This window comes from Tympanuchus pallidicinctus, unplaced genomic scaffold (assembly GCF_026119805.1).
Source record: "Tympanuchus pallidicinctus isolate F22 unplaced genomic scaffold, pur_lepc_1.0 scaffold32, whole genome shotgun sequence".
Lineage (NCBI taxonomy): Eukaryota > Metazoa > Chordata > Aves > Galliformes > Phasianidae > Tympanuchus > Tympanuchus pallidicinctus.
In genome coordinates, this window is record NW_026294750.1 from 960042 (window position 1) to 979621 (window position 19580).

The 19580-nt window shown below is 52.8% G+C and overlaps 1 protein-coding gene across 1 annotated transcript in view; it reads right to left on the reverse strand.

The window, feature by feature from the left end:
• Positions 1–1476: 1476 nt before the first annotated feature.
• Positions 1477–19580, reverse strand: part of GRM4 (glutamate metabotropic receptor 4) — a 40702-nt gene continuing 22598 nt past the window's right edge. The window contains exons 4-11 of the mRNA XM_052698321.1: positions 17494–17629; positions 16132–16286; positions 15695–15835; positions 12008–12208; positions 11064–11200; positions 9585–10520; positions 4750–4996; positions 1477–2078 (exon numbers count right to left, since the gene is read on the reverse strand). Coding sequence (XP_052554281.1) covers positions 2029–2078; positions 4750–4996; positions 9585–10520; positions 11064–11200; positions 12008–12208; positions 15695–15835; positions 16132–16286; positions 17494–17629 — 2003 coding nt within the window. The 3' untranslated portion in view covers positions 1477–2028. The remainder of the gene's footprint in view (positions 2079–4749; positions 4997–9584; positions 10521–11063; positions 11201–12007; positions 12209–15694; positions 15836–16131; positions 16287–17493; positions 17630–19580) is intronic.

The window sequence follows — 19580 nt, forward strand, 5'->3', positions numbered from 1 at the left end:
GCAACCCTCATAGGAGCAAGGAGACGCTGTAATTAAGGTGGGATCAGCCATCCCCGTCACTGTCAGGCAGAGTTTGGGGTGGAAAGCTGCTTGTAAAACCAGCAGATTGGTAACTCAGAAACAGAAACAAAGTCAGAGACATCAACTCAGGTTTTCTGGGAGCCCTCTGAACCAAGCAGCATTTCGCATCCGATCAGACAGTGATGGATGTAGCAGGAGCAGAGCAATTTTTCCTCCTGAGGAGCTCTTTTGACAAGTGTGATCTTATCAAAGTTCCAGGCTTTTCATTATATCCCTTTTTTCTCTCCTACCTCCTGCCTTCCAGCCGTGTTCTGCTCTCCCCACACTGGCAGGGAGCAGTGCAGTGCTGACGGCTGATGGTCCCTGCAGCACTCAGAGCAGCACTGAGACCTCCCCTGGGGGATGCAGGTACAGGAGTGGGGCTAGGGGCTGCAATCAGGTCTACAAACACCCCAAACTGGATAACTTCACTGGGAGGAATACAGCTAAAGGGATGGGAGGACACCTCAGCAATCTGCCTCTGAGGGTGGGATGCTCCAGCCAGCTGCTGCAGAGCACCCAAAGCAACGGCCTGCCCCAGAGCTGGAGGCAACTTTCTGGGACAGCAGCATCTGTGCATGCCTCATTTTCCCACTTCCCATCTGATCTCAGCAACAAAGAGGAGCTTGGAGCAACCACTCGTTACCTTGCCTTTCCAAGTGCCCTCCCAGAGCAGACAGACAAAGGCACAAGAAGCGACAACCCCAAAGCCCTCCAAAGCTGGGCACCACATGTCTGGTGCAATGGTCTGCTCCCAAGGCTGACACTGGGGCCACATCCTCCACACTGGGAGCATCAGGACAGGGCTGCAGTGAGCCAGAGATGCCCTAATTACCCCAGCTGGGTCCTGATGGGGGTGCAGCTGATCTCACCTGTGAAAAGGAGAAAAAAAGGGGAAATACCTTTGTGCACACAGAGCCATCCTTGGGAAAGGGCAAACAAGGAGACCTCATCCCTTTCTGCCCCAGATTCCACCCCAAGCCATAAGCACGTGTCCTGATGTGATGCTGAGCCATTTTCTGTCCCTACCTCATCCCAATACATGGACCCACCCACAGAGAAAGGATGCTGAGCCCCATCCCAAACCTTCCCCCCATCCCAACTCCTTCACCAAACAGTCACCAAGAGGCAGCAAACGCCGAGTGCAAAACCATGGTCTTTTATTAGAAATCTCCTCGTATAAAAATGATCATGCTCTACACAGTCATCGAATAATTCATAAACATCCAGGCACTGAACTTTGTAATTCTGTGTGTGTGTGTGTGTGTGTGTTTGTTTGTTTTTTGACTGGTCGGTACATAAAGCAGACATATTTCAATCCATATGGTCATCACATACATTAAGTAACCACCTATAGAAATCAGCACTTTGAACACAGTCTAGGTTTTACTTTATTTTTATTTCATTCTCCAGCTATTTTTAATTTTTTTTTTTTTAATTTTATGTATTTTTTATTTCTTTTTCCTTTTTGCAACATAGAGAATTTGGTTGGAGAAGGGAGAGTGAAGGGGGACGGAGGAAGACGGGGACAAAAGAAAACGGGAGAATTTATTAAAAATAAAACAAAAGAAAGAAAACAGAAGGTTCTGCACAACCACAAACAACCTCACGAATTCCAGAACAGGGAAAATGTTGGTTTTTTTTTGCCAAGATACAGGAAAAAAACCCAAAGATTCGCTGCAGTCTGTCCCCTCCTCCGCGCGCTCCATCCCCTCTGCTCCACTGTTCCTCTGTGGGGAGGCATGCATCGTCACGGTGGTCGGTGCTTAATTTCCATTGTTTCTTGATTTTTACTTTATTTTTTGCTGCTGTTGATCATCTTCCATTGGGAGCTCAGCCCCCAGCCTGGCCCAGAGCAGGACCCCACTGTCACCTCCCTGTCCTGCTCCCCGCTGGGCTCTGCTGTAAGCGCTGGGGTCGGCTCCCCCCGCAGCCTCCCTCTGTGCCAGGCGGTTGTGATGGCTGCAGTTAAATCGCGTGGTTGCTGTAGCTGACGTAGGTCTGCTTGGTGGACAGTGCTGAAAAGAGAGACAGTGGTGAGCTGGGCAGAGGTGGTGCTATCTGCCCGATCGCCCTGCACGCCGCCTGCCCAGGGATGTGGTGGGGTCACCATCCCTGGAAGGGTTCAGAACAGTGAGGATGTGGCTCTGAGGGTCACAGTTAGTGGGCATGGTGCGGCTGGGCTGGGGTTGGACTTTTCCAATCTTAGTGATTCTGTGGTTCTTCATCCCATCCCATGACCCTGATCTGGTTGGGGAGATGCTGGTGGGGTTTGTTCATGGATCCAACCGGTGCTGGCTTCCTGCGATGGCACAGAGCTGTGATGGAAGGGCTGAGCCCTATAGACAGACCATCCTGAAGCCCTAGGATGTGCCTCCCAGCCACGTCACCTATCCTCTGCAGACAGACCTGCAGGTGCTCCATGCTCCCAGCATCTCTTCCTGCCCCAGCCCTGCTCTGCAGACGGTGAGAGAGGAGTGCACGGCAGCATGCAGCCAGCGCAGCCCCATCCCAGCCTGGGATGACTGCACCCCATATCCAGGTTTGGAGAACACCCACACAAACTCACCATCACCATCCCAAAGCCACCAGCCCTCAGCATAGAGACAAACACAGCAGGGAGCAATGGCTACAAAGCCGCACGTGTCCCAGATGCGCTGGACAAGCTGCAGCCAAGCCCAGAGCCAGGAAAATGCCACCGAATAAGAAATTGTCCAGCTCCCTGCAGGGCTGTGCAGCTGTCCTTGGGCTGCAACCACAGACCAGGGAGAGCTGTGGGCAGCGATTCACAGCTTTTGGCTCTTCTTGGTGCTGCAGCCAGGCACGATGCTCTGCAGAACCCACTCCACAACATCCCCACGGATGACAGCAGACACCTTCAGCCAAGGACACAGGGAATGCCAGGGCCCTACAAGCAGTACAGAGGCGTCCTTTACACAACCCATGGGCTCTGCCATCCACACAGAACACCTGCATGCCCAGTCTATGCTGTCCCTCTGTCTCAGTGCCTCGCCGACAAATGAACCTCACTGCGGATTTTCGACTGGTATTCCCAGATAACAATTAGATAGGCCATAAGAAATTAGAGCTGACAGAGCTATTTGTTAACTGCAGTGTTTTCATAGCCAATCTGCCCATATCAAAGCCCTGTGAATTATTCATTCTGTTGTTTGTTTAAGGATACGTGACCTGCTGGTGACAGAGCGAAGAACAGCCCCTCTGCCTGGCACTGACAGCCCCTCAGTGCCTCCTGCACTAGCAGCAGTGTCATGCCAGGCTTGCTGCTCTCTGCTGCACACCCAGCTCCCCAATTCCCTATGCGCAACACATCGGAGCTGGAGATGCAGCAGACAGGAGCTCAGCTTCCTGCTCCCAGCACATCTCAGCCTTGGAGGCTGCTGCTCCGAGTCCCACGGGGAGAAGGATGTTCAGCACAGCAACAGAGAGCACATGGGAATGATGTGGGGTTGGATTGTGGATGAGATGCTCTTGGCTGGAGGGAGGTGATGCGCTGATGCTCCTACAGCACCACTGACAGCAATGCCATGGGGAGCCTGGCTCCCCAAATGGGGGCTGGTCTGCTCCCAGTGAGCCCACAGATCCCCACAGACAAAAGGGGATGGGAGGGGAACCCTCACCCACTGCTACGTTGGGGTGGGACCACAGGCCACAAGGAGCTGTGACAGCATCTGACAAAAGCAACTTCCAACATGGAGAGAAAAGGGCTCTGACCACATAGCTGCCTTCCACAGCTCACGCTGGTAGATTAAAAAAGTGGATTAAGCAGAGAAACTGCCCTTGGAGACGCATAGAGGGCTACAGCCAAGAAGAGCCATTGCACAGGAAGATGTGAACACATGGCTTATACGGATGATGCCAAGGGATATGAAATAGCTCAGACTGGGAAGGGAGCGAGAGTGGGATTATAAAGGAAATCATGGCTATCTGTGGAATAGCAGTTTGGACTCCATCCCACTGATGCTGGAATCCAGAAACTGTGGTGGTGCACGAGGAATGCTAGTATTTCTATGGGGGGTTTCTCAGATTTAGCCCAAATAAGATTTCTCTTCTCAAAGCACCTCAACAGGATTGGCTCCAACCATTTATTCCTCCTGCAAGGCTCTATTTTTGGAAACCCAAATGCAGAACAGTCACACGTTCCCTTTCTAGGGGTTTCCCAGGCTTCTTTCTCCACATCAGAGCAGTGCCTGTGTGCCCAGGACAGCCTCAGCCCCATCTGGGTTCTGGGGGCACCCATCTTCCCACCAGACCCTATTATGGACTTCCTATTAGATCCTAATTAGCCTTCCTGTTAGGATCCTTTCCCAGATGCTCATTGCAAGCGCACAGATTTCAGGAAGCCCTGGTGTCTCTCATAGCAGTGCCAGCATATTTCCCATCCCAGCCACCCACCAGCATTTCCCATGGGATAACGCACGTGGGTTTGCAGAGGGGATGGAGGGAGTGGGCAAGATAAGTTCTATCTTATCCATGTGGCTACAGTGGTGAAAAATTGTGTTTTTAGAGTGGGAATAAACAAATGGAGAGGGAATCTGCTCTGCCAACAGGCAGGAGACGATGCTCTCTCCCATTGCAGATAACCAGAGCACACCTCTTGCCTGCACTCACGCAGCGCAGCATAGCATGGCTGCAGCCTGCCAGCTGCCCCACCACCACAAGCCACATTACCTTGTGTTTCCAGGTTTTCACACAGCTCTGATTTGGCCTCTCCATTGGGACGGAAGCCTCCTTTCTGAGAGAACTTGTTGGACATGGTGGCCGCCGTCACCACCGCCTTCAGGCTCCGCTTGCGCTTGGGGACGTTCTGCTCCGGGTGGAAGAGAATGATGTACACCTTGGGCATGTAGAGCATGCCCAGGGACACTGAGGCACTCAGACTCACCGAGATGGTGAGCGTCGTGGTCTGGATGTACATCTGCAAGACACAAAGGGACGAGCTCAGTCCAACACGGCTCACCGGAATGCGGAGGGAAATGGGTGGCGCTGGTGCCATGGTGATGGGCACAGGGAGGACACTTCATCCCTAGGGCCTGGAGCACCCACAGTCCCACCACCTCCCACCAGGTAATCCCCACTCCCCAGCTGGTTTGTGGGCCGTTGTCATGTAAGTCACATATTACACACCGACGTTGCCTTTCTGCAGTCAAAACTAATTTCACGCTCACTGTCCAGGACTAACAGTGACAGATGTTTTGCAAAATGAAAGCCCATTAATCTGACTGTAGAATAATCCATTTTTCTATGGAAAGTGTTTGGCAGTCTCCTCACAAGCCAGGGGCATCTGAAGCAGGCAGCGACGAGAGGCAAAAGGATTCTTTTCCTCCTCCCATCCCCACCTCTCACCCATCCCTTCTCCGTCAGCATCCCCTCCTATGCTGCATGGCTCACGCCTGGGTCTCCCCTGGCTGAGCAGGGAGTGAGCTCCAGGTCTTCACGTGCTTTGTGCACACACTGTTTGTTTTACTCCAGCTGTGCACAGATGTTGGGGCTGCTTTGCAGATCACTAACAAGGAGGTTTAATGCACTTTCTGAACCTTATCCTAGAGCTGTCTGGTGCACGGGGTTTCTTCTGCTGCTGTTTCATGAGATCTGGGGGGCAGAGCCCAGAGGCACCCACTGGTGTGCCCCAGCTCCTGGCAGCATCTTATGGAGCCCCAGGAGCAAGAAGTTGCCTCAGTGCATGGAAGGTCTATAGTGCTCTGCAGGGATAAGGTACAAGGACACAGCTCTGTCCCATTCGTGAGAGCCAGTGGGAGGCAGCAGCTCTTGGCCAGGGCTGCCATCCCACCCCAGGACCTGCAGGACCCAGATGCAACCATGCAAAGAAACCTCTTGTTTTGTTCTCCCCTTTTAAGAGGAACCACACAATCCCCAAAGCACAAAAGCAAAAAAAGCACCAAAGCTTGCGGTGAGTCAACTGCAAAGTTTGGTTTGTCCCCAGAATAAAACCTATTGCTGTCACACGCCAGTTTGTTTGTTCCACCTTCTCCCTATATGCACACAGAGCCAATTTAGGCAGATTTTAGAAATAAAAATGTCACTTCATCAGGAAAAGTCAAAACAGCTCTCTGTGCCAGAATATCTGCTCCTTTATTTTATTTTTTCCCCCTACTCTTGCTTCTCTTATTGGCTGAAGCTCTTCAGGTTTTCCCACAAGTGTCCTGGAACAGAACTGCCAGCAGTGAGGGCAACACTGGGTCAGCAGCTCCAGGACCCCAATCCCTGCCCTGGGGACCAGGGAAGCTCGATGTGACATCCCTGTATCCCACCATGGATGGCTCTGCTCTCTGGCCCACTGCTCTCCAGCAGATGCCTTTTGGAGGAGCCTCGCTTTGCAGCTCTCGTGTTACATTCCATGCTGTTGACTCCCACCCGTGCCTCAAGATTTGGAGGTGTTTTGGCGATCAGGGAGCTCTGCTCTGAGCCCCTCCCGACCCCCCACAGCACTCCAGGGGTCTCACAGGAGCACCATGGCTGCCCTCCCTGAGGGGCCATTTGCTACAAACAGCCCCATTTTCAACAGCTGGTGCTGGTGTCACACCACAGCAAGCCCCCTTTCTTGGCTCAAAGTGGAATATTTTAGCCTGGAGTCTAAAGGTAACAACAAAGCACTTCACACTGAACCTTTGGCCACACCACAACATGACCATGTCGTGCAATTTCGGTTCCCACTCTCTCAGCTGGGTTCCAACCCAGGGCCCTCCTTTGCTCTCCACTAAGAACATCTGAGCTGCCCCCAAAGCCCTTTGAGATGAGCATTGTGGTGGCAGAGGACACCACGCTTCCCCCTTCAGCAGCATTCCTTTCTTTACTGCCTGGATCAGAGAAACCAACCTTTTTCTAAGCCAAGATGCTGCTGCATCCAAGGACCTCATCAACCCTAAATAAGCCAGCACAGATCCCCAAACCTAGGCACCAATGACCCACGTTCAGCATCATCTGGCAATAATCACACATTGCAAGAGGCCGAGCAAGCTGTGCAAGCAGCATCAATCTCAGCCCCTGCAGTGGGTGCTGGGGAAGGAAAATCCCACTTATCCCTTCCCCAGCAGCACTAAGCAAACTGCTGGACACTCCTTATTCATCCTCTCTCTCTCTTCTTCCCTTGCTGAAAGCAAATGTGATAAACAGAGCACCAGACAATGACACCGCTGTTCAGCTGCTGCCTTATCAGCGCAGGAAATTGTCTCTTTCTTTAGATCCTCTGTTCTTGCTATTTCTGTAATCCACTGGGATCGGTGGGGATAAGAGGTTCTTTTGAGCAAAGGCTTGGGGGACTTGTTGTAATAATATGCCACCTCCATGCAAAGTTGTAGGCACGAGGCAAAGAGAAATAAAAGGAAAATGGGGATTTTCATCCGCATTTGGGGTTGTGGTAGACGGGCTGCGCACTGCTGGGAGGTTGCCCCACAGCATCCCAAAAACTCCACAAAACCCAAAAACCTGTGCTCTGCAGGGACAGCAATGGAGATGAGTCCAGGCAGCACAGGGGCAGAGGAGAGGGTGGCCCTTCCCATGGGGATCTGAAGGCACCCCACAGAGCACTCCATGCAGCGCCAACACCACTGCAGGGCAATGCCCATACAAACACCCCCAGCTTCCACCCCACCGTGCAGGCTGCACAATGACATTTTTGGACCTTTTTCTCCCTCAAACCACAAACCAAAGTGGAAACATTGAGGCCAGCAGCACCAAGCAGCACCCAACCCGATCCGTCTGACTGCTCCTCTCCCTGCAGCCACCCCGTGCCCCAGGGACGTTCCACAAAGGCACCTACAGCAGCACATCCTCATATTGAGCCAAACCACCACCAACCCTCCTGGGACAGCTGGGCAGCGACAGGCATTGAGAAAGAGACCACATCCAAGGGGAGTTGGGAACATCACTTTTTCCGCCTCTAATCAGCTTGTTAGCAGCCTAATAACAGAGGAGCCCTGCGCATTACAAGCCCCCGAAGTGAGGCACAGCCTATTGTCGAATTGCTACTTGACAGCCAGCTTTCGGCAGCCCTAAATTATCCCATGACAAGCTGCAGTGAAGAGGTGAGCAACCTTGCGCATAATCTACAATCATTATCATTTCCATCTTTATTACCCACAGTATGCCGAGCACATTAAGGCGGCTTTAAGGGAGCTTTTGTTTTGCAATAATTTCTTAAAAAACCTGCTTTCTTGTTAGTATCTCCCCTGCCATCTCATCAAAATGGAAATGCAGCCAGAGGCTCCATTTATTTCCTTTAATTCTCCTTCACTCCTCTAGCCAGAGCAGGATGCCTTGGTAAGGGATTTTTTAGCTGAGGCAAAGCTCAAGGTGTGAGTACAGACTCGGTGCTCTGAGCAGAGCCAGCACTCCAGGACACTTGCCCACAGCAAAAGATCTGCAGCAAGCCAACTCTTGTAATACGTGCTTCCAAAATGCACTGCTTCAGCAGCTCGGCATCAATGGGGACGCACTCAGGGGATAATTACCCTAATTGTGATGGATCCAGAAGGGGAATCCGAGTGGCAGTCACCCTGGGGATGTTGATGCCAGGGATTTGTAGGGAATAGCAGCAGTGAGGTTTATTTGTTGCAGGCAGCGCAGGGCTGGCAGGCGTGAGCTGCTCGCATGTAACACAAACGCGATTCCCGTTCTGTCTGGCAGGCAAAGGGGATTTTTTCTCATTCATGAGATTTTTTCCTTTGTTCTCACTTGAGCATGGGTTTCACCCAGGCTGGTAGAGCACGCACTGCCCCCAGCACAGGGAGGGAGGCAGGCGGATGGGGTGGTGGGTTTCAGCAGACCCACTGCTCGCATTGCCCATCCTGTGCAGCGCTGCAGAGTGGCACTCAGAGCTCCAGCGGGGCCACACGTCCCATCACAGCCTGTGTGATTCACAGCCACGCTGAGGAATTTGCTGTCAGCATCGTGCTGTCAAACAAACGGGTGTTAATTAAAAGCGCAGCAAGGCGGTAATCGAGTGAGAAGGCGCAAGGTGCCGTGTGCCCCGCTGAAGTGCTGCAGGGTTCTGCTCCTCCCTTCCCTCATCTCCAGCTGCTCCCAGCTCTGGGGGATTTCAGAGAGCACTGATTTGGCACAGGAGAAAAGACAGGTAGAGGTCAGGGTTGCTTTTCCTTGGTGCTAATGATGCTGGGCCTGGATCTGCCCAATCCCCAGATGCCCCATGGGCCCATCCTCCCCACCCAGCAGCAGACAGCCTCCACCATCCTTGTTCAGAGAGAAGCAATGGAGATTACAGCGTGCAGAAAAAGGGGGGGAGGGGAAATGACACAAGACAGGAAGGGAAGAATGAGGAAAATCACAAAAAAACCCTTCCGAGTGAAGAAGGGGTTTCAAATCAGTGCTTCCTACTACCATATCCAAGCCAGCAAGACCACGTCCTCATGGATCCCTTCCAACTTAAGATATTCTTATGGTTCATGAAAAAGCATCCCTCCTTGCTCAGCCCCTTCCTGGCAGCCCACAGGTCCACCAGCCACACTGCTCCCCTCCACCTCCCTTACCTTCTCTGCTGACTGCGACGTCCCAAAAAATATAGGGATGAAGGCTAACCACACAATGCAAGTAGTGTACATGGTGAACCCGATGGGTTTGGCTTCGTTAAAGGTCTCCGGGACCCCGCGGGTCTTAATAGCATACACAGTGCAGGTGACCATGAGAAGCATGCTGTACCCAAGCAAACAGATGAGGGAGAGGTCCGAAATGTCACATTTGAGGATGCCCCGAGCAAAGTGGGGGTTTGTAGTCCGCTGGTCCTCGTAGTCAATGACAGAGTGGGACGGGTCCACGATGAACCAGATGCAGACGCCCACGAGCTGCAGCGAGATGAGGCTGAAGGTGATGACCAGCTGGGAAGCGGGGCTGATGAACCGCGGGGCACTCACCGACTTCTTGCCCTGCTCGAAGATGCGGTAGATGCGGTTGGTTTTGGTGAGCAGCGCGGCGTAGCTGATGCTCATGCCGAGCCCGAGGAAGATGCGTCGCAAGGAGCACGTGCTCAGATCAGGCTCGGCGATCATGAGGAAGGTGGTGGCATAGCAGAGGAAGATGCCCGTCAGCAGGACATAGCTGAGCTCCCGCCCCGACGCCTTGACGATGGGCGTATCGTTGTAGCGCACGAAGGTGACCACCACGAAGAGGGTGGCGATGATGCCCACGATGGCGATGAAGACGGGTACCACAGCCCACGGGGAGCTCCACTCCAACTTGATGATGGGGATGGGCGTGCAGCTGGTGTGGTTCTCGTTGGGCCGCTCGTTGAAGTGGCACCGCTTGCAGTGGAACTCATCCAGTTGGTACTGGTAGCCATCGCAGCGCTCGCAGTGCCAGCAGCAGGGGATGCCCTTCACCAGCTTCTTTCTCTCGCCAGGCTTGCAGGGCAGGCTGCAGATGGAGCTGGGGAGCTGGCTCCCACCCCCTGGCCACAGCATGTTCTCCACCTGTGGGGCGAGATGGCACCAGGCCCACTGGTCATGTCACATCATAGAATGTTTGGGTTGGAAGGGTCCTTAAAGCCCATCCAGTTCCAACCCCTGCCATGGGCTGGTTGCCCTGCAGCAGATGAAGCTGCCCCATCCATGGCTTTGGGCACCTCCAGGGACAGAGCACCACTGCTTCTCTGGGCACCCTGTGCCAGGGTCTAACCACCTTTTGCGTAAAGAATTTCCTCCTAACATCTAACCTGAATCATCTTCTTTTCATTTAAAACCATTCCCACTTGTCCTATCACTATCAGACCATGTGAAATGTCAGTCTACCTCTTGTTCATAAGCTCCCTTTAGGTACTATGGAAAGCCACAGTGAAGTCTCCCCAGAGCCTCCCCCTCTCCAGGCTCCTCAGCCTTTTTTCATTTGAGAAGTGCTCCAGCTGATGCTTGAGCCAAACACCTGCTGAAGTTCTCCAAACCACAGCTTTGGCAGCCTGACTTTGCATCCAGGTGTCCCTTGAGTCTCAGATGCTGCAAGACAATCCCCTGCCTTACCTTCAGGTGGAGGTGGTCGGTCCAGTGCCCGATGACTTTGTACTCAGGAGTGGAGTTCCTGATCTGGTATTGGTAGATGTCGTAACGTCCTGGTGCATCTCCATTCTCATTGAAGGTCACTGGAGTCCCAGCAATGCCTACAGGAGAGGGACGGCTCAGCACCCAGAGCTCCCAGCAGCACAGAGTGCCATGAATGATGGCATCCAAGGGTCTGGTGTTTCACCCCAGCATGGGATCCTTGCTGCAAGCAGCCAGGACAGTGCCAGCCTGGGCTCCAGGTGGAAAAAGTGCTTAGGAAAAAAAAAGGAATGAAAGAAAAAAGGAATATAGAGAGGAGAAAAGGGAGAAGAAAAGGAGAAGAAATGAGGGAAAAGAGAGAGAAGTGGGGATGAAAAGGGAGAAAAGGAGGAAGGAATGGGGAGAAAAGGAGGAAGGAAGGGGGAGAAAAGGAGGAAGGAAACCATTCCTGAGCCTGAGCTGGTACAAGGACCATTTGGGGAGCCACAGATCAGCCCAGCAGTCCCACCAAGAGCTGGAATTCATTGGTGGTGCCATGTAAGAAGTGCTGTTACAATGGCCATATTACCACTTCTTTTAAGAAAGAGTGAAAAATAGTTTTAATGTTAAGTCAACTAATACACGCTAATAAAGGGAGGGAAGAGAAAAACCAAGCAAGAGGGAAAAATAAATAGGAGACACTGCAGAGGAGATCACAGAGAGGAGATAAATAGAAACAATCAGGAGGACAAGACAGAAAATGTTTATTAAAGAGGTGGAGCAGAGGAAAAGATGCGTTTCCAGAGATCTGAGGACAGACAAGGGCACAGCAGCATGATGCTGTGGGACCTCTGCCAGCAGCGATGCAAGGCAGCAAGTTGTGGGCGCTGTGTCACCCATAGCAGAGGACACCCAGCAAGCAGGACTGGCTCCCCAGAGCCCCAGACCTGAGAAGTTGACGTTGCGGATGTACTTGAGCAGCTCCACGCCGTCCACCGGGTCCATCCTGGGGCACAGCCCCACCTTGCCGGGGCACAGGTTCTTGTGCATGTTGTGCAGAGCGTGTCCCATGGCGTAGACGGCGTCGATGACAAACTGCACCTTGCCCTCCTGCTCGTATGAGGAGTCCTGGCCGATCCGCTCCCGGTCTGCAGACACACAAAAGCAGTGCTGCTCATGGGGCACGCAGCTGAGAGCCCACATCTCTGGGCAGGACACAGGGCTGAGCTGTGTTTTGCATCCCATCCTCACCCTCTCCACCATTGGCACCGAGGGGCCATCCAGGCGCCCTCCATCAACACTGCTCGTCCTCTGTCACATTCCCAGTCCCCCCGTCCCCCTGTGCCCCTCGTGTTCCCCCCAGCAGCCCCACTCCTTCCAGACACTGCAGCCTCCCCTGCCAGCCCCGTTTGCAGGATGCTGCAAGGACCCACTAATTGCCAGCAACAGCTGCCTGCCTCTCCTGTCATAACCACCCTTAATAGGACTGGAAACATGTTCATCATTTAACAGAAGACATCGATCGATGTAACATGCTGTTAATTACAGCTAAGAAAGCATCTCCCGCGAGGCGATGCTGCACCAGGGAGCCCTGACCCCAGGCAGATGGAAGGAGAGCTTCCCTGCCAGCAAAAGGCACAGTCCTCATCCTCCAAAGAGGCACAAGCATTCCATCCGAGGGCACCCAGAACTCATCCTGGTTCCACAAAGTGGAAAGGATGATATTCCCACGTCCCCATGCTGGGATGGGAACGAACCACCCCAGACACGAAGGTGCAGCTGACAGCACACTGAGGCAAATTGATAGCGAACTGACCAACAAGAAAAGATGATATCAAGGAGAGGGATTTATAGCCCATGCTTCAAAGTTATAAAAATGCTTTTGGACTTTGTGGGGATTACTCATGCGAAACCCATCAAGTTATCCTTTCTTCCACGTTACTGACAGGGGCTATTAATCTTCTCACTCAACGTAGGGCCTCTCCCCACATTCATCTCAGCACGCAGACAAGCCACTCTATCTTGTCAAGATAATTACCCATTAAAGCAAGGCTGTAGCAGACTGCACGCGGGCGCTGAGCCCCCGGGGGTGTCCCAGCCCCACTGGTGCCCCCGAGAGCCCACCCACCACAATGGGAATGGGGCTGATGCTGAAGGAGACGATGAGGAGCAGGACGCTGAGGTTCATGATGCCGCGCTCCCGATGCGGAGACAATAAACCTCCGTCAATCTCTCTGTCGATCGGGGCTGCAAAAGCGATGTGACCTCGCTGATTATAACAGCAGGGTCGTGCATTGTTCTAAAGGGCTGATAATTAATTTTCAAGTGCGTGAGGGGCCTCTGCGGGCACCTCTCCAAGGGCCATTCTCCTCCAGCGGAGGATGATTTCAGATCAACAGTAATTCTGAGTACATCAACTGACACCAGCATTTGGTAGGAGCCAAACAAACCCACACCCTTGGGCTTCATGAGCCCACCAGTTCGGAGAAGCTGTGGGGTTTAAGGAAAGCAGAGTCCATCTCTGTCATCAGTCCATCTCTGCCCCATTTGCAGGAGCATTTTGTCATCTCACTGAAAACAAATAGGGCAAATCCTGCCCCTCTGCTCCTGTTGGGGCTGTGCTGGAGAACAGCCATTGGTTGCCACAAAAAAACAGTGCCATACTGGGGACAGACTGGAGAGGAACAAAACTGGGAGAAGAACTGGAGGACTGGTAGGTTGTCCTGCTTGGTGGCGGGCACCTTGCAGCCTGGTTTGAGGATGCAAAAGCAAAGTTGCCATTTCTCCGCACGGTTTGGGCTCCTCCCACACCAGAAGCTGAAAAGTCCATATAACTCCTTCTGCAAAACCACCCCAAACGGGTGTTTGCATCAGCCTTGCAAAGTGGAGTGCACAGCACTGCATGGGCTGGTTATTTACTTCAGGCCCTGCGTTTTTTCCCCTCTGTTCATCTGCCAAGCAAATGTTTGGAAGATAATTTATTTTTATAATTATTTATCATTATATTATATTATTATTTATTAATTATTTATAATTATTTATTAATTTTCATAATTTATTTCCCGACAAATTCAGATAATTTAAAGACAGTCCCTAGGACATTTGCCACGTCATGGTTTCAGCTGCCTTCACTAATACCTTGGCCCTGAAATATCGCTTGCTTAAATGCTACATTACTATGAAGATGAAGACATCAGTGCTTTGCAAGACCTCCTCATGCATCTCTCAGTGCTGGGCATTCCCTGATGCAATCCACAAAAGTCAGGAGCTCTCGGGTACCCAAGAGTGTGGACATGAGCACGTTTTCTTGCTGTCCATCCAGCTTAGCAAACTCAGCCCACGCAACAGACATTAGGCTGCTTGGAGAAGCTGCAGTTCCAAAAAGCCCTTCCAAGAGAGGCGTCCCCAAATCAGATCCTTTGGGAATCACTTTCAAGGGTGAAAGTGTTCACAGCTGTGAAAGGAGATTAAAAAAAAAGAAAAAAAAAAAAGAAAAAACAGCCCCTTTGTGATCAAACTGCGCAGGCAAGGCCAGGTCTGTCACCCCATGGCACCAGGCTCCAATGTCCCTCCCAAGGATGTGGGGACGTGCCCGTGTCCTCACGTCCTGCCAGCTGCAGCTTTCCAGCCACCAGGCTGTTATCTGTCTTCAGCCAGTGCCAGGCAGGCAGTAAATCTCTCCCATCTCTCAGTAAACATGTCACCTTCTTGAGCCTCCAAGCGTCACCTCGGCAGCAGCGCTGTCAGCAAGACAGATCCCCTGTTTGCCTTGTTTGCTGCATTAATCCCTACAAGCCCGTGTGAGCTAGAAGTGGCTAAAAACACCCCGTGGGGTTTAAGGAGAAGGTCAGGAGCCTGGAACAGAGCTCTGCTGGGGTCAAAGTACCCGAGGATGCTCCATTCCTTGCCTGCAGCAGCACAAGGGTGCGTCAGCAAAGCAGTCTGCAAGGAGACAAGGGCAAACAGCACAACAGCAAGTGCCCTGGTGTGCTCACCTCCTACCACACTACAATCAGATGCATTTTGCTGCCAGCAGTGCCTTGTCTGGGGCCTGCTCAGGTGAGATAGGAGCTGTTTTCAAGGGAATAAGGGTGCACCGATGGCTTTGTGACTTTCACAGGACAGCAGCGCTTCTGCCAAGGTGAGAAAAAGGCAGGTGTCTGAACTCTAATGCAGAATTTAGCCCAAAATGTGGGTGATGTGGTGCCTGCAGATGATGGAGTCAAGGGAAGGGAGAAGCACACCGATTGTGAGAGGCAGCGAGCAGCCCTGGGACCAGGACCGAGCACACACAAACCAAACACATTCCATGCATTTCCTAGGTCACACACAGCACACAGGGATGGTCAAGAGCATTTCTGGAGCATCATTCTCACATGTTTTTTTTTGCTTAGTCCCAAAAGCCCGCTTAGCACCAAGCCCACCAGTGGTGGAGCACCAATTGCCCCGCAGCTCCTTGAGCTGGGCTGGCAGCTCCTGAGCAACAAAGACATGGATGAGTTGAGAAGTCATAAAGAGAAAGCAAGCAAAACGCTTCTCATGTCCACCCTGGGCATCACCTTCACATCCCCACAGAGCCCACATGACCCCGCAGCATCCTTACTGCTGGTTAGCAAACAAGCAGTGCTCCTTACTGGTGCACTTCTTGATGCTGCTGCCCTTCTTCAGCGCGTGTCGGCTCAGCTTGCAGTGGAAGTTTTCCTCCCAAAATTCAGCAAACCAGATGTTGCGGCGGTTGTTGTCCAGTGTTCTGCTGGAGAAGTAGCGATCAAAACCTGCCCAGGGAAGAGGGGACAGAGGGGGTGAGCCCCTGGGCTGGTAGGGAGGTGCTCAACATGACCCCAAAGCCACCAAGCAGAGGGAAATGTTTTGGGAGCAATTGGGAAGAGTAAAACTGCAGGCAGTTTCGTCCCAGCGGCCACCCAAGCAAAGCAAGGAGGTGAGATGGGAAACTGGGGGCATTGCTCTGGGAAATGCAAAGCCTGCCTTAGCACAAACCTCGTGTTGATGGGATGCCATCAGGAGGGCAGCTAAGGAGGAGATGAGCAAACCACTGAGCACAGCTTCTTACCTTTGACAGACACACGCTTGGGCAGGATGGTGACAGAGCCCTCAGCCACTTCCTCCAGGTGCAGCACCGGGGAGATCTTGGAGCCCCAGCTGTCTGAGCCCATCCAGATGAAGTGCCCTGTCTGGTTCGCCCTCTTGGCTGCTTCCAGCACTCTTCTGCAGAGAGAAAGCAACGGGTGCTGCTCAGGATTGGGATGCAGCTCTGTGCCCATCCCAAAGAGACAGCAGCATGGCATGGGAGTGAGGCTCAGACCCTTTTGCATCTCCCATTCGCAACACTCCATCAGCACCACACACACTGGGTACATGGGAACAAACCTCTGCTCCGCTCCAACACTCTCCATCCTCTCCAGCCTGGGCACAGGCTGCTTCTCCCCATTTGCATATTTGCTGACTTCCCCCTTAATTACCCAATATTAAACTTTAAAAAAAAAAATAATCAGGTTATGCTGCAGCAGGAATGAATTCAGCAGCACCAGAGAGCTTGTGTGCTCCCAGCTCTGATCAGCATGTCTGGGAACGGGAGAGAGCCATCCCACACTGCCAGGGCCTGGATGAGGGCTGTGCCATGCCCTGGTTAAAGCCATGCGCTGCCACGTGCAAGCTGGTGTGTGAAAACCTCTCTTCACCCAATATAATCCTATTTGGATGGGTAAATGCTTGCAAACTCCAGTTAATGGGGCTTGCCATTTGCACAGCAAGGTAAATCCTCTGTTTCTCAACACACAGCCATGTAAATTTCACGTTTGCAGACATTTCTATTAAGGAGGGAAGGAAGAAACTCGGAGCACTTGCACATCTGATGTAAACTGATTTAAAATCGCAGTTTACCCACATTTACATAATGTTTGCTGATTAATAAATTAGATACTTAGGAAATCAGGGGTAGCTCCATGTGAATCACTCTGCTCCATCATCAACAAGAGTTCCATAAACACGAACAGGCTCTGAGCAAGCCGATCTAGCTGCAGATGCCCCTGTTCATTGCAGGGGAGCTGGACCAAGTGGCCTTTAAGGGTCCCTTCCAACTCGAGCAATTCTGAGATTCTAAGAGCTGCAAGATGTCGCTGCATTTGTGGAGCTGCTCATCAGCTCCAGGCGTGGCTGCAGAGCTGGTGGGCAGCGAGGAGGGGACTCCAGAATCTGCACTGGTGGGGCTGAGGCTTTACAGAGCCAGCAGAATGCAGATTTCTCTCTGTTGAGCTCTGCGTTGCTGCAGTTCAATGGCAGAAAGCAGCCAGGTGGCCGGCTGGAAGTCAGCCCTGACAGATCCGTGCCACGCTGCAAGGTGCATCCCCTCCGTGTTGCACACGTCTGTCCCACCCTGCAGCACATCCTCGCCCACCTCCCAGCCCCTCTGCACCTGATGTCGTCCTCGTTAGCGAAGATGATGACCGCCCGTGCGTGGGAAGTCTCCAGGAGGCGGCGGATGATTTTGTCGAACTCTCCAGGCTTGGGCTCCCGTGGGATCTTGACAGATTGGGCCACGCACACACCGCCTGCAGCACAGACAGCCCGGCAGTGAGACCCTCCCAGTCCCACCCCATGTTTACAGCCCCGTCCCACAGCCCTGCGACGCACAGACGTGGGACTCCCCAGCCCACCTGCACCACAGCCAGGGGCTCCTCCCTGTGCCATCCCCCGTGGTCCCATGCGCTGACCCAGCTGCGCCAACGGAAGCTGATGTTCCCCAAACCCACCCAGAGCCACCCCATAGGAGGTCCCACATTTGGGGGCTGTCCCGCAGTGGCTGCACCAAGCCTGGGGATCAGCATGGGAGCACAGTCCCCACCATGGGGGACACGCACACGAAGCCTCCCCAGTGCCTTTCCTCTCCTCTGCAGCCTTCAGTGCATCCTTTCCTCTCATCCAGCATCTCAGCAGCTCACCCCTGCTTCCCACTCACCATTTCAATCCACACCACATCACACCCCATCCCCAATGGGCATGAACTCCCTATCCAGAGACTCAGGATTTTCATACTGCCACCGTTCCCATGCAGAGCCATCACTTCAAGCACCAGTGCTGGCTTTTTGCAAAGGGCTCTGCTCATCCAGTGGTCAAATACAGGACTTGGGAAGAGTCATTAATGGGACACAGCCCTGGCAGAGCCCTTTGGCTCTGGATTAGCAGCACAACCACGCAAAGGGATTCATTCCCTTCCCTGCAGCCTCACTCCATACCCAGACACCCCCAGGTTCCTCCTTCTGGGCTGGGGAGATTCTCCTAAGCCAATCACCCAGCCAGCCATGGGGCATGTGCAGAAGCAGATAATTAAAATTAAAATTAAAAGAGACAAGGAGAAGCTGGCAGCTGGACGCATCCCTGCATGTAGCTGCTGGGTTCCCAGCTCCAAAAAGCCAAGGCCCTCCTGCTCCAGCATTACCACAGATGCCAATAAAGGGAGAGAGATGAGAGAGAAAATTAAAGATTGCAGGACCTTCAGGATGTAATTGATGGTGTCGATTTGCATAGCAAATGACACAGCTGATATTCACCTGCCACTAGAAGATCCCTGCTCAAGCAAAGGTCAGAGCAATTAGCAGAGGGTTGAGATTCCCCAGATTACAGCACTGGGGAGGGGCAGGAGGAGGACAGGAGCCACTGGGATGGGAGAATTCAGTCCCTCCAGCAAAATGATGTCCTTTGCAGCCCACTGGCGGAGAGGGGCTGATCCCGTTGGGCCTGGAGCTCTGCTCACTGCATTCCCAATGCACCCGAACCGCTGAGATGTTTCTTTTTTTTTTCTTTTTCCCTCTAGTAAGAAGAAACTGGGCCAATTTGCTGCTTGTTTCCCATCTGGGGAACCAGATGGATGGAGAGGAGGGAGTTGGATAAACAGATTCCCGGACAGCTCGGCGGGCAGCAGCCGGCAGTGCCAGCGGGACAGACACATCACTGCCCGGGGATGGTGGCTGTGCCTATGGAGCCAGTGCAGCTTAATTACAGTTTCCATAGCAATAGAAGGAGAAATTCCAACCAAAGCAGTAGTTTGCAAACACCAGAGCCTTCCAAGAGCCCGGTGCGGTCAAGCGGGAGCGCACACACTTGTGTGACAGTGCTGAGGCCAGCACAGCACTGTGACGCTGCGATGCTCCCAGCAGTGCATCCTGCTCCAGGCTCACACAGCGCTGCATGCTCCTGCACACAGGTGGGCAGCACAGGGACACGAGGGTCCAAGTGTGCACTCAGCATCTGCAGCACCAACCCCTTCCCAGCGCTGCAGCAAATCCAGCTTTGGGATTTCCCCAGGGCAGCAGCGAGGGATCTGCATTAGGTTCTTCCCATGCATTCATTCTTCATTTATCTGCTTTGAGCAACACCAATGCCCAGAAAAATAAGGGGACAAACGTTGCCACCAGCAAGGGCTTGCTGCTTGCATGCACGGGATGAGGAGGTGGCACAAGAGATGGGCACATAAATAAATAGGAAAGGAGAAGAAATCAATGG